The following is a 22,012-nucleotide window of genomic DNA, read 5'->3' on the forward strand; positions in this document are numbered from 1 at the left end:
AACACAATATGATTATTTGATGCTCTAAAGAGAAGGCAGGAAATTATCCAAAAAAGGCTTTTTAATAAAGGAATAAAGAAACCCAGATTAAAATTTAATCGAACAACTGGGCCCAGGGCAATAAAATTAAAGACTCAAGAGGAGCATATGACATCAACTAGTTTACTGATATTCTCACCTGAATTCAGTCTGTAAAGAGAACTCTGCAACACTTCTGTTTTATCTTCTCGCACTTGAATTAAAACAGAAAATTTACTTGTTCGCGGGCAGGTTAAAGAGGAAATAAAGGAATGGATATATGTTACATAAAAAGAAGCCCATTACAATTCGGCTTGATGGATTACTACTATTTTGTATAATTATGGGGCTACGCTGTGCGAGCTGCGAGCTCCGCTATTAATGTCAGTTATTTACCACTGAATTAAGACGTCGTGTACTTCCAGAGGGTCTCAATGGGGTTAACAGATAGCCATAAAACGGCCAAAAATTTAACCGTTAAGCGTAAAAAATTGTCAAATTTCAACCGTTAATCGTAAAAAAATTTAACCTCAAAGAAAAATTCCTGGGAAAATCTCATGCAATGATATTAATCGTCAGCCGTAACATGGCCAAAATTTTAACCGTTTGCCGTAAAAGCCATCACCCCAATGAGACCCTCCTTCTACTACAGTGAGCCCATGATTCTCAAATGCAACTTGTTTGGCTTTGACCGTGTAACCTTTGAAAATGAAATTTCCTCCAATTTGGAGAAATCAGGTAACGTTGACATCAGTATTAAATTAAACGGAAAGCAAGCTTGTCAAACTTGCAATTGTTTCTTAGTTTTCGAAGACATGGAAGAACCTAAGCGATATATAATTTGTATCATTCAAATGATCGCTCGGTGTTAGTCCCCTCTAGCTGCGAGTTTCTTGCAATTATCCGAAGAAAAGAGGAAACAAAAAGGTTAAAGCAGCTAGAATTGCTGTTCGGAGTTTTCAAGAGATCCTACAATGTAACTATGGTCCAGTCCATTTACCCCACCTCTCTCCCCTCCCCTTCCCAAAAGAAATGTCAACTATTGATTATTACTGAAAGTCAAGCTACTCTCTCTGTTGTCATTTATTTGTTGCCATATTTCAGTTACTGGGTTAAGGCTTCAAAGGTAAAACCAGTAATGTGGTTATTTTCGAGAAAATTACCGATCTATTCCATCGGTTTTTTTTAATACATTATAACAGTTTCTATTTTTGTCTTAGATCATGCAAATCACACCCTAAGAAAATGAAAAGTTCATGAGTACAATGGGTCAATTTTCAGGCACAGATAGCTTACTGCTTAAAGACAGAAGCTCTAGTTGTAGTCTCGATCTGATCGATCTCGTGATGTAAATCTATCCGGTCTAAAAGAGATGAACATTGAAGCCTGACGTTTCATGGTAAACAGAGCAAGATGTTCATTTTTGGATGCTCAAATCCATCATTAATAATATAAGTGTGACGTGCCAAACCGAAATACAGTCACTCAGTTTTTTTTAGCTTTTTTGGCTTCGATCATGCAAATCTCACCTGCTAGAGAATGAAAAGTTCACGAAGACAATGGGTCGATTATCGCACACATGTAGCTCATCGTTTGAAGAAAAAACTTGCTTAGGTTGTACTGTGATCGATCTTGTTGAAGAGTTTTCTTCGCTGGTTCTTCGCTGGTTTCTTCCATATTTCAAAGAGAAGGAAAAGTGCACTGCAGCTTAACAGGACGGAAACTCTGAAGCCAGGTAAAAAAAAATGCTCACGTCATCTCATTTACACACGGGGGTTCGTAAATATAGATTTTGTTCATAGCGGCTCAATAGGACTTATATAAGGCAAACACGCGCGCTATGTTATAATCATTCATTTGTTGCTTCATTTTCAACGCGTTAGCCACATTGTCAACACCTTGGTAAGTGCCTTTGAAAATGTTCTTGGTTTTTATCAGCTTTAGTTATTTAGTAACTGTAGTGAAGTAAGGCTCTTAAGGCAAAGCTCAGTAGCTGCTTTTTCAATCTTTGTTTTTGCAATATGTAGTTATGTCTCGTTTCGAGCGTTAGCCTTTCATGAAAGCGGTTGACGGCGCGATTGAATCGCCACCACAGTGATATAAATTGGTTCTACGGCGACTTTATCAAATCTCTGTGGATTTGTACTGTATAACCTATCCTCATTAACTACTAAGTATTGTTCAATTTGAGAAATTGATGATTATAAAGATAAAATCAGACCTCTATGTATTTACGCTGTGGACTTTCCTTCGCCGAAGGAAGTCCGTGGTTCATTACGTGGTTCATTACGTGGTTTTCCAATGGCTATGATGTGCGTTAGCGATTGACTTGACTTTGTTTCAGGAGAGTTCAACGAACAATTTAGAGATCGCGGTAGATTCGAATTATTAATTTCCGTTTTCACTTGTACACAAGCGTTTCATGGTCGAGATACCCTTCACATAAATCATTGGATACTAGCGGCAGGTTCTACGGCATAAATTTTTCCTAAGGCCGTAATCCGTTCTTTTGTCTGTTAAAGCGTCAGAGTCTCATATAAGATGATAAGTCATGACACTGCGCGTTCACGAAGAGAGATGTTTTAATTTTCTTAGATAAAATTGAAACTTAGTTAAATTCACTGTCAGTAATTGCATACATAGTATAAAACGTACTTTTCCGTTGAACGAATGCTTCATATCTCCACCATTAAATTGCTTTCTTCAAACCTTTATGGGTTTATACAAGATATTTCAACCTCATTAGCTAAGATTTTTTAGCATTGTTTAATTTGAGAAACTGATGGTATCCACAATCACGTAATTAAAAAGCTGAAATCAATCCTTTATTAAGAAATGATTATAATGCATACTGTACTTTACTGATGTCAGAGGATATTCACGGTGTTACAGTTCGTGGTTCTCCAGTGTCCATAATTTCCATCAGTAGTTCATTTGACCTTGATCGCTTTTTGAAAAATTACCAAGGTCTCGCTTAAGAAGAAAGGTCATCTTTCTTCGCGTGCTCTCTAAGAAAGATGTTTATTCCCTGTGAGGAACTGAAAGAAGTGTAACTGATCACTGCGCTTACTTTTCAGACATAAGTAGTTTACGAAGCCCAGCCGTTTAATTGGTTAAGAAAGTCCCGACTGTCTTTCATTGTTTTTGTCTTTTCACTTTCAAAAGCATCTTCTACGGAGTCAACAACTTGGTAAGTACAAGTAGAAATGTTTAATACAGGGGTATACAGATTTCTATCTTCTATAAAGTAATTAATAATAGTCGATTGTTACTTTGAGTAATAGTTCCCATGGATAACTAAAAAAATTCCCCAGCAATTAAATGTCTTGTATTATTCGTGAACAAGAAATAATAATACTTGATATAGACACTTGTTATATCCGAAACGGGACCATACATAAGGTCCCTCGGGAAACTAGTTAGTTTTGTTTTTCCTGGAGTCTTAATGTTTCCCCTTGACTTCGTCTCGGGAAACATAAAGACTCTCGGGAAAACAAAACTAACTGTTTCCCGCAGGGCCATACATTAAGTGTCTGTTAATGTATGGTCCCGTTTATGATTGTTTAGGGGAAAGTCTAAATATATAACAAAGAAATTAATGTATGGTCACTCGAGTCCTGATGTTTCCCCTCGGCTTCGTCTCGGGAAACACAAGGACTCTCGGGTAAACAAAACTAACTAATTTACCGCGGGCAACAACTGCACAATATTGTATCCCGTTCGGGATATATTTTAATTTGATCAGGCGCACTTGACCAAGAATCAACCAATCACAGTGCTCGTTTTGTTAAGTGAAAGTCTCGGTATATAACAAGGATGCTTGAACCTAAGGAGTTTCATTACTTATACGTTTTGACGGCCGGAGTAAAGAAAAAAACAGAAAAACTGAAAAAAGGGAAACTAGATGTAATATCATAAAAAAAAACTTGGTAAGTGCTGGTAGAAGAGCTTAGAAGGAAATCTAGCGTTCTGTCATGTACCCAATAAATAGAAATCGTATATTGTTAAGTAGAGTAATTTTGCATGAGTGACGTTTTAATTAATGGCAAAGCCTGAAATGAATCAGTCCTGTTTTCTCGGTTAATATTTGTTCTGTGACTAATAAGAATTGCAACGTTGTAACAAATTCGTCACCGAAGTGACGTTACAAAGCGACCATGTCAAAACTTTGTGGTCTTACATCTCATTAAGGATCCTCACTTTCTACGAAAATATTCGTTTTCAGGGACGTTTGTCTGATAAATGCGCTCATTACTTGTAAAATGAAAAATCTTTGCAAATGTTGCCATATTGTGGAATGTCAGGAAAGTTCCAAGTACACTGTAGTGAAAGGTTTATCTTTCTTATTAGGCTAAAAATTAAATGCTTAAAAATCGTTGAATGCTAACTTCGAAGCAGTATTCAATCTGTGATCATCATTTGCGCTTTGACAAAACGGTCATGAACCAAAAGAACGATGATTCGATAAAATCGAGCGAAGGAACTTCCAGTATATAAAAGAGAAACAAAGTCCATATTTGTCCTGGCCCACACTGTGGACGGTAGATTATTTAAACTGTCTAATAGTTCTCAAGAAAACTAGAGCAAATTTCTCATTAATCATTCTTGTATTATTCATGAATAAGAAATAAAATAGAGTGATCCTAAGGGTCTTCATTGCAAATACATTTTGACAGTCGGTAAAAATAATCAAAAAACAGCTGACACAATCCCTCTTCGTGTCATTGGTTTCTGGTTCGCTAGCTGCAATATATTCTCTAAGACCTCCCATGCAAACTTGTCTTCCTCTGTATTCCACTTGAGGCCACAAGCACTCTCTGTAGGAAGTCATTCAAGCTCTAGATTAGCTACAGATTTGGCTCTTTCAGACTCTGGGATTGCAGCCAGCACTTCTGTATCATTACTTTACCACTTTTTTATGCGAAAACCGTCTTTCTCAAACAACCTGTGCAGTTGACTTACCCAACTTACTGCTCTCTCTCTCTGGCACTTGCCAACTTCATCATGACATCCACATATATGTTGCGCTTCATTGTCGCTTCTACTTTTGCATCAAACCCCTCCTGATTCAACTGCGCTGTCTTCCTAAGACAGCAATTAGGAACGCTTGGTGAAGATATAGCACCAAATAGATGTTTCACCATTCGATACTACCTATACTACAACATTCGATATACCAGGAATTGGTGAAACATTGCTTTTATGTCAGCGACTACTAACGATGTTTGTCCCAACTTTGTTGCACAATGACGAACCACCCTCACCTTGCCGGGCTTCAAGGGATGCGTTACTGTGTGGTGAGGGAGGTACCACACTGGTTTATTCTTTGTGTTTAACTCTTATTCAGAAACTCTTTCTGGTCAGATGACTGATTTTTTATCACGAGTATGATTACAGACTGAATTGGACGAAACAAAGTCTTATTAACGATTAATCATACAAATTACAATTTCTGAGAAAAGAAGAATAGCCAGCTTACGAAGGAAAAGAAAAAAATTTGCATTAAAACACTGAAAAAGGAAGCGTAAATTGTTTAATTGTTTGGCTGGTTGATTTAAACTACAACTTTGAATGCGTTTGACTTATTGAACTGTTCGTTAACAAACTTTTTGGATAACCAATTTGTCCGATAACAATTGGGCAAGTGAATAAGTGGAAAATGGAAGATTTTAAGCTAATCATAATCGAGAAAATTGTAATTTTTACCATTGATAATGGTAATAGGGCCAAGTGGAATCCAATTTGATATGCAATCATATTATTACAGAAAAATATGTAATATGATTACAGAAAAAATTGGAGGATACGAAGTCCTGTTACCAATAAATCATAACCATTACAACTTCCGAAAAAAAAAACCTCTAGGACAAACACCTCCGGCAGAGACAATGTGTAAAATGGAAAAAATACCCCGTTTTTGGAAATTCCCTCACCTTTTTTTTGGGGTGAGTGATTGTTTGCTATAGTTATGGTTGATTATGGTTGTTGATTGGTGGATTTAGCTGAGTGGAGTTCGGTTGATTGGCTGCTTCAACTGCCCGAGTACAGGTGTCTAATTGCAACCAACTGTCCGATTACACCGTCCGATTACAACTGTACAGAATGATTAGTGAAAATAAAGCAGCTAATGCACCAGTCACATTTGAGGAAATTATAATGGTTATGATTAATAATATAATCAGTCGTGTCGTGGATCACCACACTTACTTTTTAGTTTAAAGAAACCCAAAATGTATTCTTGCCATTAAATTGGTCACAATGCGCTATTACGCCATACAATAAACCCACATTAAATATCTGAAGATTTTCTCCGCGCTTTTCGTTCTATTTCTGACAAACTCACGGTTAAATGCCACCATAAATTAGATAAGAGAAGAATTGCAATTTTTATTAGTTCCTTCACGTCATCGGACAAACTGTTCAAGTGTTATTTTAATATAGACTGAGTGCTAACAAAAAAGGTTAGGTTTTTTTAAAAAGATGATAAACGAAGAGAATCATATTAAATGGTTTTAATATCTTAGCATGCCCTCACGATGTTTAAAAAGGTTTTGTCTTAGTCCATTAATTAAAAAAGGTCACTGTAAGGGTTGGCCGGCTCACCGAACAGTTTGGAACGTTGGGAAAATTCCCGACTGTCATTATTTTTTGCCGTTTCACTTTCAAAGTAATACTCAAGAGGGGATACCCACAACAGAAGTGATGTGGATACGGAAGACATGGGGATTCCCAAAACACAGTGACAGCCCAAGTTTCGGAATGTTGGAAAAGTCAAATTTTTTGTTGTTTCAAAGGATCAGCTATATAGTCAACACGTTAGAAACTACGATTAAATATCGTTTTTAGGTACTCGGGTTTTATCACTTATAATTATTTAGTCACTCTAAAGAAGTGAGGCTCTCATGGGAAAGCCTAATCAATGCTTTTCCGATTTTTATGTTTGCGTGTCACATTGTGAAGAATCGAAACTGCAGAAACTAAGGGTTTTGACAATTCCACGATTAATTTTTTTGAAAAAGGAAATCTATTTAATCCACTGCTGATATCATAGAATAATCGCGGTGTAAGAGTGCGTTGTTCTCTAGTGGTCGTAACTCACATAAGTAATTAACTTCACCTCGTTTACTTTTTGTTAAAGAGCCAAAATCTTGCGTAAGAAGATAAGTCAGCCTATGACGCTGAAAGCTCACGGAGAAAGATGAGGTATTTTCTGTGAGGAACAGAACGTTACTTGAATTATCTAATATAATCTTGTCATAGTGTCATTGATCAGTAAGCTTACTTTTCAGATGGATGTAGGCTTCGAACCTCTACCATTAATTTGTTTCGATTCCTTTGTTAGGCTATACAATAAACCCAAACAACTTTGGTTAAAAATATGGAGATTTTCCTGGTGCTATTTAAGTAACTCATGGTTTATCCCTTCATAAAAGTGAGAAAAAGAGGATTACAATCTGTTTACTTCCGTCACGTTATCAGACAAACTTTTGTAAATTAGATAACTGCCAAAATTTTTAACCAAAACATTCGTCGATATTTTAAAAGATCAAAAACGTGCAAAATCGTATTGTGTGGTTCTAACATTAGTCAAAATGTTTTGAAAGTTTTTGATGTCTTCCGTGTAACAAAACACGTAAAAATCATGGCATGGGTTTGCCTCATTACTGAGGGAAGATTAGGAATGTAGGAAGAAGTGCCGACTGATTTTCACTTTTTTCTTGTCGTTTCCCTTTCAAAAGTATCAGCTACGAGGTCAAAAATATTATAAGTCTATTGTTTTTTAGAGTAACTTGATGGCAACTTTAGCTTTAACTATAGTCCTTTCCTGTCCTGTGGCTATTAAGTCATGTTACGTTGTGCAAAAATCGCCACCAGAAGGCAAGTATTCATCACAAAGCGGGACTTCGTCAAACCTCTGCGGCCTCACATCTTGTTCATCATTCTAACCTGCTAAGGATAGACTTGTTTTCAGTGACATTCATCTGACAAGTAAGCTCGTTAGGTTATTGTCTGCTACAACAATATTTTAAATGTTGCATGCCATATTGCAGAAGGTCAGGAAATCTTCCAGACGGTTGTGGCAGAAAGTTATCTTTCTTGTTAGCCTGAAAATTGAAACACTTAAAACTCGTATGCATGTCGCTTGATACCAAGAGACTTCATTGTAAACACGTTCTTTACGGCTGGCAGAAATGCAGATGGATTATAGTGATACTGTAGACCACTCTTTGCTTGTTTGTTGGCGGAATACTGGCAATACAACATCATTGATTCCTCAAGATTATCAAACGGTCCAACGAAGGGCTAACGCTCGAGACATCAGCTTCAGAAACTTATTACAGTGGCCAAATTACATTCTCGAATTAGTTGATAAAGCCATTTTATTTTAATTGATGTTGTTCATAGAAACTATGCATGAAGAACTTTGAAGTTCTCATAGAAAAAGTTGAGATAATTGCTGTTTTTTTTATCTTTTTCATGTGAATTTTAAATCATGTCATGTTGTGCAAAAATCACAACATAAGTAAAATAAAAGGTGACAAATCGAGTTTGTCAAACCATTGGCACCTCAAATCTTGGCAATCATCCTTATCAGTTACGAATAGATTCGTTTTCACCCGTATACTACAGATAAATAAACTCATTACTTGGTGATAAACTGCTAGTACAACATTTTTAAATGTTCCCGGAACGTTGTAGTAAAAGGTTTATCGATCCTTCCTGTTTTTTTTTTTAAGAAACCCGCGACCTTTCAAAAACCCCCTAATTGATGACACGACCCTCCGACACACGACCATCGGTCAAACTCAACGGAGATTCATTTTTTTTTTTACTTGATAGGATTAACAAAACAAAACAGCTAGATCAAAAATCACTTGAATAACAGTTGACTTTGACAGCATGACAGTCGAAGAGTCTGTTTAAAAAAAAAAACTGTGCAGGTCAAATTAAATTTAGAATTTCACCGAATGTGACCCGTGAATGTCCTCCAGTTGTACTTATCCATGCCTCTTCGTCCCTTATTTTTTTGTTTTAAGTCTATATTTTGACTTCTAACACTTTTAGCTCGTTACAAAGGTTTCTAGGGGTAATCAACTCAGCCCGTTTTTGTAACTTCGCATATGGGTTCCCTTTTGTAGTGAATCATTACAAATCCAGACTATCGAATCATTTGGTTAATTTGTGTCACTAAAAAGAAATGTTTGCCTAAAAACAGGAGAGGATGCCAATGAACCTTAGAGCAGAAGACATGATAGCTTTCATGAACATCGCCAAACAAGTTGCCCTTTTCCTGCTCAACTCAGATCGTATTCAGAAAGCCATTGAGATATGCAACGAATGTTTGATTTTGCTAAACAACACTAATCAAAACAGCAAAGACCAAACAGAAAAGACCTATTCCGTTCTTTTCAGCGCTTATCGACGTAGCTCTGACTACCTCAATGCGGAAAGATACGGAAGGAAACTACTTGTCTTATACAGCGAGTCTAGTGACTTAGTAAAAGAGGGAGATGTAAGCATGGCTCTTGCAGAGATTTTTGAGAGTCAAAACAGGTTTACAGATGCCAAAGAACTTTACGAAAAAGCAGTTAATATAAGGAGAAAAACTGGTGAAAAAATTGGAGAAGCAAGTACCTGCGCAAGATTCGGAACTATGTATCATAAACTTGGCGAAAACCTAAAAGCGAAGGAGTATGTTGAGAGAGCCCTTGCCATAAGAAAAGAAATTAACGACAGAAGAGGAGAGGCATCATGTTATGAGGACCTAGGTAATGTGTTTCGGTCTCTCAGGCAATACGAGAAAGCTAAAGAGTTTCTCGAAAAAGCGCTTGTCGTCAAGTCAAAAATTGGCGACAGAAGAGAAGAAGCATCATGTTATGAAAGCCTAGGTGATGTGTTTCTGTCTCTTGGGCAATACGGTCAGGCTAAACAATATCTCCAGAAAGCGCTTGTCATGATATCAGAAATTGGCGACCAAAGAAGAGAAGCATCGTGCTATAAAAACCTAGGTAGGGTGTTTAGATCTCTCGGGCAATACGACAAGGCTAAAAAGGATCTCCAAAAAGCGCTTGACATCAGCACTAAAATTGACGACAGAGGAGGAGAGGCGGCTAGCTACGGAGACCTAGGTACTGTGTTTCATTCGCTCGGGCAATACGACAAGGCTAAAAAGGATCTCCAAAAAGCGCTTGACATCAGCACTAAAATTGGCGACAGAGGAGGAGAGGCGGCTAGCTACGGAAACCTAGGTACTGTGTTTCATTCGCTCGGGCAATACGACAAGGCTAAGGAGTATCTCCAAAAAGCGCTTGACATTAGAACTGAAATTGGCGACAGAGAAGGAGAGGCAAATGACTACGGAAGCTTAGGTACTGTGTTTCATTCGCTCGGGCAATACGACAAGGCTGAGGAGTATCTCCAAAAAGCGCTTGACATTAGAACTGTTATTGGCGACAGAGGAGGAGAGGCGGCTAACTACAGAAACCTAGGTACTGTGTTTATGTCCCTCGGACAATACCACAAAGCTAAAGAGTATCTCCAAAAAGCGTTAGTAATCAGCACTGAAATTGGCGACAGAAAGGGAGAAGCATCAAGTTATGGAAACCTAGGTAATGTGTCTAAGTATCTCGGGCACTACAAGGAGGCTAAAAACTACCTCCAAAAAGGGTTTCTCATCAGAATTGAAATTGGTGACAGAAAAGGAGAGGCATCTGACCAAAGAAACCTAGGTACTGTTCATCAGTTGCTCGGAAAGTATTACACAGCTAACAGGTATCTTGAAAAAGCACTTTTCATCAAATCAAAAATTGGTGACAAAAAAGGAGAAGCATCATGTTACGGAAACCTAGGTACTGTGTTTCATTCACTCGGGCAATACGACAAGGCTAAGGAGTATCTCCAAAAAGCGCTTGACATTAGAATTGAAATTGGCGACAGAAGAGGAGAGGCAGCTAGCTATGGAAACCTTGGTACTGTGTTTCATTCGCTCGGGCAATACGCCAGGGCTAAGGAGTATCTCCAAAAAGCGCTCGACATAACAACTGAAATTGGCGACAAAGGAGGAGAGGCGGCTAGCTACGGAGACCTAGGTACTGTGTTTCATTCGCTCGGGCAATACGACAAGACCAAGGAGTATCTCCAAAAAGCGTTTTCCATTAGAATTAAAATTGGCGACAGAGGTGGAGAGGCAGCTAGCCACAGAAACCTAGGTACTGTGTTTCATTCGCTCGGGCAATACGCCAGGGCTAAGGAGTATCTCCAAAAAGCGCTCGACATAACAACTGAAATTGGCGACAAAGGAGGAGAGGCGGCTAGCTACGGAGACCTAGGTACTGTGTTTCATTCGCTCGGGCAATACGACAAGGCTGAGGAGTATCTCCAAAAAGCACTTGACATCAGAACTGAAATTGGCGACAAAGGAGGAGAGGCGGCTAACTACGGAGACTTAGGTACTGTGTTTCATTCGCTCGGGCAATACGAAAAGGCTGAGGAGTATCTCCAAAAAGCGCTTGACATCAGAACTGAAATTGGCGACAAAGGAGGAGAGGCGGCTAGCTACGGAGACCTAGGTACTGTGTTTCATTCGCTCGGGCGATACGCCAGGGCTGAGGAGTATCTCCAAAAAGCACTTGACATCAGAACTGAAATTGGCGACAAAGGAGGAGAGGCGGCTAGCTACAGAGACCTAGGTAATGTGTTTCATTCGTTCGGGCGATACACAAGGGCTGAGGAGCATCTCCAAAAAGCGCTTGACATCAGCACTAAAATTGGCGACAGAGGAGGAGAGGCGGCTAGCCGCGGAAACCTAGGTACTGTGTTTCGTTCGCTCGGGCAATACGTCAAGGCTGAGGATTATCTCAAAGAAGCGCTTATCATAAGAACTGAAATTGGGGACAGAGGAGGAGAGGCGGCTAGCTACGGAGACCTAGGTACTGTGTTTCATTCGCTCGGGCAATACCACAAGGCTGAGAAGTATCTCCAAAAAGCGCTTGACATCAGAACTGAAATTGGCGAGAAAGGAGGAGAGGCAACTAGCTACGGAGACCTAGGTACTGTGTTTCGTTCGCTCGGGCAATACGACAAGGCTAAGGAGTATCTCCAAAAAGCGCTTGTTATTAGAACTGAAATTGGCGACAGAGGAGGAGAGGCGGCTAGCTACGGAGACCTAGGTACTGTGTTTCGTTCCCTCGGGCAATACGACAAGGCTAAGGAGTATCTCCAAAAAGCGCTTGTTATTAGAACTGAAATTGGCGACAGAGGAGGAGAGGCGGCTAGCTACGGAGACCTAGGTACTGTGTTTCGTTCGCTCGGGCAATACGACAAGGCTGAGGAGTATCTCCAAAAAGCGCTTGTTATTAGAACTGAAATTGGCGAAAGAGGAGGAGAGGCGGCTAGCTACGGAGACCTAGGTACTGTGTTTCGTTCGCTCGGGCAATACTACAAGGCTGAGGAGTATCTCCAAAAAGCGCTTGTTATTAGAACTGAAATTGGCGACAAAGGAGGAGAGGCGGCTAGCTACGGAAACCTAGGTACTGTGTTTCATTCGCTCGGGCAATACGACAAGGCTGAGGAGTATCTCACTAAAGCGCTTATTATAAGAACTGAAATTGGCGACAGAGGAGGAGAGGCGGCTAGCTACGGAGACCTAGGTACTGTGTTTCATTCGCTCGGGCAATACGACAAGGCTGAGGAGTACCTCAGAAAAGCGCTTATTATAAGAACTGAAATTGGCGACAGAGGAGGAGAGGCGGCTAGCTACGGAAACCTAGGTACTGTGTTTCATTCGCTCGGGCAATACGACAAGGCTAAGGAGTATCTTCAAAAAGCGCTTATCATAAGAACTGAAATTGGCGACAGAAGAGGAAAGGCGGCTAGCTACGGAAACCTAGGTACTGTGTTTCATTCGTTCGGGCAATACGACAAGGCTGTGGAGTATCTCCAAAAAGCGCTTTATATTAGAACTGAAATTGGCGACAAAGGAGGAGAGGCGGCTAGCTACGGAGACCTAGGTACTGTGTTTCATTCGCTCGGGCGATACGCCAGGGCTGAGGAGTATCTCCAAAAAGCACTTGACATCAGAACTGAAATTGGCGACAAAGGAGGAGAGGCGGCTAGCTACAGAGACCTAGGTAATGTGTTTCATTCGTTCGGGCGATACACAAGGGCTGAGGAGTATCTCCAAAAAGCGCTTGACATCAGCACTAAAATTGGGGACAGAGGAGGAGAGGCGGCTAGCCACGGAAACCTAGGTACTGTGTTTCGTTCGCTCGGGCAATACGTCAAGGCTGAGGATTATCTCAAAGAAGCGCTTATCATAAGAACTGAAATTGGCGACAGAGGAGGAGAGGCGGCTAGCTACGGAAACCTAGGTACTGTGTTTCATTCGCTCGGGCAATACGACAAGGCTGAGGAGTATCTCACTAAAGCGCTTATCATAAGAACTGAAATTGGCGACAGAGGAGGAGAGGCGGCTAGCTACGGAGACCTAGGTACTGTGTTTCATTCGCTCGGGCAATACGACAAGGCTGAGGAGTATCTCACAAAAGCGCTTATTATAAGAACTGAAATTGGCGACAGAGGAGGAGAGGCGGCTAGCTACGGAAACCTAGGTACTGTGTTTCATTCGCTCGGGCAATACGACAAGGCTAAGGAGTATCTTCAAAAAGCGCTGGTTATCAGAACTGACATTGGCGATAAGGAAGGGGAAGCAGCAGACCTTAAAAACCTTGGAATTGTGTCTAGAACTATTGGAGATTATGAATCTTCGGAAGTATGCCTGGAGAAAGCTTTATTCATATCCAGAGATATTGGACATAGAAGAAGAGCGTTCCAAATTCTTCTAGAGTACGCCATTTTGTATTTATTTCAGAAGAAAATCAAAGACTCCGTTTCGTGTCTTCATCTGTGCATTGAAAAGTATGAGGAGCTGAGACACTTCTTGGGCGCCAATGATGAGTTCAAAACATCATTTCTGGAGGACTCAGGAATATTTCCCTACAAGCTGCTAAGTAGTTCGCTTTGTGACACCGGAAATGTTCGGGATGCTCTTTATGTTGAGGAGTTGGGTCGAGCTAGAGGCCTATCAGACTTGATGGTAGAGAAGTACTCTGTTGAAACGCACATCTCTGCTGATCCAAAATCTTGGTTTGGCATTGAAAACATTTTTAGAAAGAAAAGTAACTGTACTTGTCTGTACATTTCTTATTTTCAAAGTCATCTGCATTTGTGGGTCTTGAAAAGAAGTGGAGTCCCTCACTATAGAAGAATATCAGTAGAAGAGAATCTAGTTCGGGCTGGGTTGCCCAAAGATTCGCCTTTGAGTAAATTTTTGGCTGATGATTTCCGGAGTCTTGGTACTTTGCCCATTGGAGATTGTGAATATGACTCAGCAGGATTGCGATCTTTAGAGGGGGACGAGGACGAGGACGAGGACAAGTACGAGGACAAGTACGACGGAGTCATTTCAAGTCTATCTTTGTGCTACAAAATGTTTATCGCCCCCGTTTATGATTTGCTTGTGGAGCCTGAAGTCATTATTGTTCCTGACCGCAATTTGTACAAAGTTCCCTTCGCTGCCCTCAGTGAAAAGGTGGGAGCCGAATACCTGTCGGAGACTCATAGGATCCGTATCATTCCTTCTTTGACGACACTCAGGATTATTCAAGATAGTCCAGAGGACTATCACAGCAACACTGGTGCCTTGATAATAGGAAATCCCAAGGTTGATTGGCTGCAGCCATTGCCAGGTGCAAGAAAGGAAGCGGAGATGGTCGGACGACTGGTGGGCGTTCCGCCTCTGGTAGAAGAGAAAGCAACGAAGCAGGCGGTACTTGAGCGGATAAGTTCAGTGAGCCTGATACATTTTGCTGCCCACGGTAGCGCCGAAAGGGGAGAAATTGCCCTTTCCCCCATTCCTACTCTTAACAGTCGAAGCGCTCTCACACCACGGGAAGCCTACATGTTGACGATGGCTGATGTCTCACGAGTGAAAGTCAGAGCCAAACTGGTGGTACTTAGCTGCTGTCACAGTGGAGGTGGAGAGATAAGAGCCGAGGGAGTTATAGGAATTGCCCGTGCGTTCTTAGGATCCGGTGCTCGCTCGGTGTTGGTTGCACTGCGGGCCATTCCAGACTCAGCAACAGGGCAGCTGATGAGTCGGTTCTACGAACACCTTGTTGAAGGAGAAAGTGCCAGTGAATCCCTTCATCAGGCCATGAAGTGGATGAGAAAAAAAAGCTTTACCAAAGTGCCTGAGTGGGCTTCGTTTACGCTGATTGGAGATGATGTGAGGCTCGAGTTTGACGAGCAGAGGTAAGACTCGGTAAGAACATGTATTTCATAAATTAAAGTTAAATTACGTGTGAAGGTGGCTACGACTTACTGGTCGCTGACTGTCGGCGGGGATCCTTTGTTACCTTCAACATCAAGGCTAGTCTAATGTTTTTCACTATTTTACAGGAAAAAGGACCTCGACAGAGTAAATAGTGAGGATTGCTCCAAGGAAACAGAGCAAAAAGACTTTTAGATGCATAAATTGAATAGAAACAAGTAGAGAAAATACTCTATCCGGTATTTCAATGAAACTAAAAAAAGAGCTATCCCAAATTAAGGGATCGAGAGCTATTTCACTTTTTTCGTGCTTTCTGTTCCAATATTCTTAGAAGGATAAATTGGTTAAGTACTCAGAGTGGTTTTTTTTAACGCAAAATATATATTTCTGGTATAATAGGCAAGAAACAATGTTAACGTACGTAAGGCTTTTAAGTAAAGCGAAATCAGTGAAGTTAAAGCAGTAGTTTAGGTATAAAACGAACCATTAAAATTTGGTTTGATTTTTTTTCTAAGCCTTTTGTAAGGTTTAGTTATCACAACCTTCAATATTTGTGGAAAGATTTTGATGTAGTATCTTAAAGGATCCTTGTCAACCACACTTCTGTTTTTGTTAACATACGTGCAACTGCGTAGAAATTCGTTTATATTAACTCAACGCCTGGCAGAAGTCGTGCCGGCCCGTAAACAGTTTTTACGTGGCGTAAAGAAAGGATTCGCAGAAGTAGAAGCGTTACGCATCCTAAAAACAAATCCGACGCGCTCCACATTTAATAAATAACGCACATTGCTTAAAAATACGACTAAAGAAGGGAAAGAGGATACCTGACGAAGTTCTGGAGAAATACATGTCTGGAGTTGTCTGCTACAGTAGAGAAGGGTCACTTAAAACAAAGAAAACAGCACACAGAAGGAAGTGTTGTCTTTTGCATTTCAATATCACCCGGCTTTACCTAACCTCAAGAAAATATTGATGGGGAGATGGCGCTTCATTTAAAAATTACATTGGGAAAAGATCATCAAAATGTATCCTGATCTAAACTAATCTATGACGATAGAAGTTTAAAATCGCTTGCAGATGCCAGGAGTGTCACACAGGCTCGTCAATACTTTAATTTTTTAATTGGTCACTTGCTTCTTATGATATGCATCCTGCGCGAAGCTTGTCCACGCTTTGATACAGAAAAATATCTGCAAATTGGCCATTAGTTAGATCTCTGATGCTAGGAATATCTTTCCTGTCATTCCACAGGTTGAAATTTTTAGTCTGCTCCGAGGCTCTAGGCCTTCTATGTGAAGGAACGCGAGATACCATCGATGGTTTTTTGTTTTGAAAATTCCTCGAATTTAAATGGCATAGAAAATGGCGGATTAAGCGCGCAATGTCCTGTGGTTGACTAGGACCCTTAACAGAAACCCTATCTATGGTCAGTTACTTGAGAGATCGAAAATAGTTTGGACTGGGACAATTGCATTCAAGGACTATTGTATCGAAAAAACAGACGCAATGTCTTTTTTCTTTTCATACACTCAACGTTAAGTCTTTCTTAAGGGAAAGAATGTTTGCAACTGATTATCAGCTATGTAGCCATTCCAAACAAGCAAAAATAAAATTTATCTCGAGAAAACCCTTGAAAGTCTCCTGTGTTTCTCTTAAAGAGGTTGCATTGTTAAACCAAAGAATCAAACTATCTGAGGGCTGTTACTCCAAGTGGGATTCAGTGCCTCCCAGGGTCCCACAGGGAACAAAATTAGGCCCATAGCTATTTCTTGTACTTTTAAATGATTCAGATGTTTATAATTTAACTAATGTATGGAAGTACGTTGACGATACGGCCGTATCTGAAGTCGTTGCCAAGGGAAACCGAAGTTGTGCCGTGCATTTCTCCGGTTTGTTTACCTCGGCTCATGTATATCATCTTTTAAGGTGATTCCCTAGAAAAATAGGTTATCGAACCATTGTTTTCAAACTTTCCTTTGATGTTCCTTACCAATGTCTGTTTCGAGAAATACAATAAGAAAGATAGTCACCGTGCTTGTTTGCGAGATTTAATGGGCCAAACTTACCCAATTTATGCCTGTACTAATCACGCGCGTCATTCCATTGGTCACGGTCCATTTTGCTGCGGCTGGATGCAAGGGTTTTTGAAAGTAACACTTGAGACAACTTGATAAGTAGAAAGTCTCGAGCTGAGGAACAATTGGATATATAATTTGTGGGAAAATCACGCAAACCGAAACGATATTGACTCAAATCGTTCCACGAGTCGTTCCTCTCAAGGTCATGATTTGCATCCTCGAGTAACGGGCTTCGTGTACGCTTTTAGCTTCATCTTTTTTTTGCTTCGAAGAATTTACCCAATTTAAAGGGAATCAACTGTACACCAAAATTATGCAAAAAAAATAGATATGTATATATGGGTCACTGTGCTCGTTCAAGAACTAAAGAGTATGGTACCTCTACCCGGTCCATGGATTGAAAAAAATACCATGTTCTCGGAATGCTCGGGCGCTCATTTCTCCGACTATGTGATTTTTATGCACAGTACAGGATGCGCAGTGCAAAACTGAAGAATCACCTCAATCACAAAATCGTGACGACAAAGGTGTGGGATGAAAAAATCTAGTTTCAAATTCTCGTTCTATTATCCAGTGTATTTATGAGTCTGTTCACGAGATGACCGTGACGGCGTGACACATGCTATCTCGCAGATTTCTCTCAAACTTTAACAGTTTGTGAGGGTCACTAGGTTATATTGAAGTTCATAAGGCAACCAGGTGGACATTCAGACATTCAGACTAGTGCCTTCATCAAGGGTAATCTAATCGCTACAACAAGAGGACCTTACATATGCTCATTAATTAACTGCACCTTTTTCTGACGCGGTGTAAATTTTGAATAGCCACAACGTCAAAGTTGCTCAAAAACTTTTTGAGACTGTAGGGCATATTTTTGCCAAACCTAAGGATCCTGTTCCGAAAGAACAAGGAGTCGGCGCTATTTATCCTATTCCATACAATGACTGCGATCAAGAGCGTATCGGACCGACCAAACGTTAGTTTGGTACACGTTTGAAATAGCATCAAAAAGCGGTCTTCTTTTGCCAAAACAAAAAAATTTCAGCTTTGTCGGAGGGCACATTCCTAACTAACCATACAATTGGGTGGGATACTAATCAACGTTACCACAAGCGCCTTTGTTTGGAAGCCTGGTATATCAACTGCGCCCACGCTCTTTTAAATCATGATGATGGCGGCTTCTTACCTGACGCCTATTTACAACTCGTCATAAAAAAGTGCAGCTAATTAGTAAGCATATAAATAAGGAGCTCTTGATCACCCCTGATGAAGACAAGAGTGTCGAAACGTTGGGTCTATGAATTGTAACTTTTTCGTTACATTCATTAAATCTTTAAACCAGATTAGCATCAAACCATGTCTGGTCTTTAAGTTTTTCAATAATCCAGAGTAGTTCGGACTCGTGGCTAAACCCTGGGGTATTAGAGCTCCCATATCAAATCCCTGGGGTGAAAGGCTAAAATTAGCTTGAAAAATGCACTTTCAACGAATCTCTCTCGCAAAAAAACAGAACGGGATGGATTTTAATCTTGTGATGTCCAATGGTTGTTTGAATCTCAATGTAACAATTCCTCGTAGCTGAGATAATTTGAAATAACCTCTACCAATTTAGAGCAGTTAATCATTAACTATGTCACGCATCTATTCCAAAAAAGAATTGTAATTGTAAATATCTCCAATGGACAACAATGTATGTCGACAAACATACCGTCACAGCACAGACTTATCTTAACAATAGTTTTTAGGCAAACGTGGGCCTTTGTAACAGATTTGTGATCACGTCCCTCTGAAATAAGTGACCTCCAACGTAAATTTATGCAAGTTTTGGTCATAAACTGATGTTTATTCACTCAATTTTAATTTGAGAATGGTATCGCCGAGGCTAGATTTTGTGGTACTAATGTCTAAAAACAGCAGATGTATAGCTGCCGAGCTAAGGGGTCCCTTATCATTGAAATTCTGTGACGCGAACACAATCTTTTGGAAAAAATGATTCGTAAATGTATGTATATATTATACATTAAACATTACCGAATTGAATAATGGACAACGGCACTTGACAGCGACGTTTGTCAAATTTAATTTACACAAATGAAACACTTTACATACCTATTATAATTTTATTCAATGCGCCGTAAGTTTTTTTTTTCTATAGGAAACTTTGGAGAAGATTCTTTTGGGTACATTATGGGACAGTTGTTCCTGTTACATTTAACCCAACTTGAATTCATGATCAGAAAAAAAAAATGAAACAACACCTCTAAATATACACACGTTGATAACAAGCGATCGGCAAAAATGTGTGAACGACCACCTAAGCATTTTCATCCTCTCCTTCAGAAAGAGAAAGAGTTGCAAGAAACTTTACATCGAATTTTGCCTGAAGGAATTGCCAATTCACTTTCTCCAAAGAGTTCTAGGCTCGCTCATCTTCATGGCCTACCTAAAGCCGGCGACACACCTGGTGATTTTATACACCGATCGCCACGGTCGGCGTATAAAATCGCCGATATCTGGCATGTCAGATATCGGCGATCAAATCCGCCGGAATTCGCCAAGTCTGTTCGTCCCTGCGATTTTCTCCCCTTCCACTGCGAGTCGCCAGTAAAATTAACCAACCAAATGGGAAGATATATCATCACATGACTTTCAAAGTGGTGGAAGACACCGAAAATTGTTTCTGAACCGAAGAAAAGAAATCAATTTGATCACACTATGGTCAGAAAAGCCATGCTTATTTGATGTAACGTTGAGCGACTACAGTCATCGTCTCAAGAAGAACTTTGTTTTAATAAATCCATATCTTCCACCATAATTTTCTATTGTCCCGCCTTTCAAAAAGCTTTTTGCAGCGTTTTCGTTGCAAAATTATGGCAGCAGCCAACACTTTTTTTCGCTTCGCTGTCGCCATTCTGTGTGTCTACATTGGTTCGCGCAATTTTTAAACGTCACCCGATGGAACCTGGGATCAAGGCTTAAGTGCCACATTGTCGCCATCGACGAAAAAAAATCGCCAAATGTGTCCGCAGCGATCTGTGGCGATCAAATTCGCCACAGATCGCCTTTGCCGTTGCTGATGAGAATCGTACCCATTCTATGCATATGATGAAGCCATATTGGTCTTGTACGACGTCACAACTCTCTTCACCAACGTGCCTTTAGATGAGACTATCAACATCTTGGTCAACAAAGCCTTCACAGATGATTGGTTTACCAAAACCGATGGCTTTACTCTGCAAGAGGATCAGCTCGCTGAACTACTCAAAACTGCTACAACCAATCAGCTTTTTAGTTTTAATGGTGAACTTTACGAACAAACAAATGGTGTGGCTATGGGCTCCCCTCCTGGCCCTTACGCACGATGGCTTGATACCCCATCTGTACACGAGGTATGTCGACGATACCATGACCAGAATGCCTAGCGCTGCTACTGCTGTTGTGTTTCTTACTACTCTGAATAACCTACACTCCAGTCTAACTTTTACGATGGAGCTTCCCGTTGGTAATTAGATCTCTTTTGTCGGCATTGAAATCGTCAAGAACGGAACTAAACTTGAAACTCAATTTTACCGAAAACCAACAAACACGCTTTTTTTTACGCTTCCACAGTCACACCGATAAACGCTGTAAAGACTCTTTACACCGAGCCTATGCCCTATCGTCTACCACAGAAGCTTTTAATGCAGAATGTGTCAAATTGCGATCTATTTTCAGTCGCCTTGAAATGCTCCGGTAGGCACAACGGAAAGAAACACCGATGATAGTAGCAAAGTAAGAATTAACCTTCCATTCAAAGATCAAGTGGCTGCTAAAGCATGCGGCTCGGAAGCAGTTGCGCGATCTTAGCCATGAGATTCTCCCTACATTGCAGCTTGTTTTTGTGAGCAAGAAATCGGGGCAAATTCTTAAACCCAAAGAAATCGGCATTGCGTTGTTTATCGTTTCTCGTGTAATCTGTGCGATGCAGATTATGTCGGATACACAGCCCGACACCTTCATCAACACATTGCTGAGCATAAATATTCGGCAATCGGTCGACATTTCGTGGAAGCTCACGGTAGAAACCACCTCCTGAAAGAAAACCAATTTGGAGTTTTAAGAAAGTACCAAGAAAAATTTGATTGTTTAGTCTTTGAAATGCTGTTCATCAAGAATCTGAAGCCTAATTTAAATATCCAGACGGACTCCATACTTGCCGTTCAGCCAACGTCGAAACGTCGTCGTTTTTTAGCAATCTTAAAATGTTTTTAAGAAATGTTTTATCGCAATTCTTTTTATAGTTAAATGTTTTTCTAAATCACTTCTACGTTTACAGAAAAAAAGAAAAAGAACTAAGCTCTAACGAGTGAGGCTGGTTTCTAAGATGTAAAAGATCTATCAAGATTCTGGTTTCCGTAGAATAAGGCAAGAAGAGCTTTCTTAAAGTGTTGTTTTTAAAAATGAAGGGTCTTAATTGGTCCATTTTTCATTATTAGTCCCTTTGAACAGCATAAACGTCAAACGCCACTGAAGCCAATAATTCCATAGGTCACGATCGGCCTTATTTACAAAGAGTGCGTTGGTTGTTTAACGTCACTTGCTAACC

The 22,012-nt window shown here is 40.2% G+C and overlaps 1 protein-coding gene across 2 annotated transcripts; it reads left to right on the plus strand.

Moving 5' to 3' along the window:
* Window positions 1-1,274: 1,274 nt before the first annotated feature.
* LOC149036534 (uncharacterized) lies at window positions 1,275-16,980 on the plus strand. 2 transcript variants are annotated; one of them, XM_089189269.1, is made up of 4 exons: window positions 1,275-1,920; window positions 3,096-3,208; window positions 9,236-15,330; window positions 15,478-16,980. In XM_089189269.1, the coding sequence occupies exons 3-4, from the start codon at window positions 9,242-9,244 to the stop codon at window positions 15,542-15,544; spliced, it is 6,156 nt and encodes a 2,051-aa protein (XP_089045395.1). In that variant the 5' UTR covers window positions 1,275-1,920; window positions 3,096-3,208; window positions 9,236-9,241; the 3' UTR covers window positions 15,545-16,980. The 2 variants fall into 2 exon arrangements, with proteins under 2 accessions (XP_089045395.1, XP_089045394.1); XM_089189268.1 differs by having other exon boundaries at window positions 1,276-1,920; window positions 7,157-15,330.
* Window positions 16,981-22,012: the final 5,032 nt, after the last annotated feature.

This window comes from Pocillopora damicornis, chromosome 12 (genome assembly GCF_964200805.1).
Source record: "Pocillopora damicornis chromosome 12, jaPocDami1.2, whole genome shotgun sequence".
NCBI classification, from domain to species: Eukaryota; Metazoa; Cnidaria; class Anthozoa; order Scleractinia; family Pocilloporidae; genus Pocillopora; species Pocillopora damicornis.

Excerpts from the sequence above, each read along its gene's own strand:
- LOC149036534 (XM_089189269.1), top strand. The coding sequence starts at position 9,242 with ATGCCAATGAACCTTAGAGCAGAAGACATGATAGCTTTCATGAACATC. Across the intron at positions 15,331-15,477 it reads CTCGAGTTTGACGAGCAGAG|GAAAAAGGACCTCGACAGAG; the intron begins GTAAGACTCGGT and ends ACTATTTTACAG.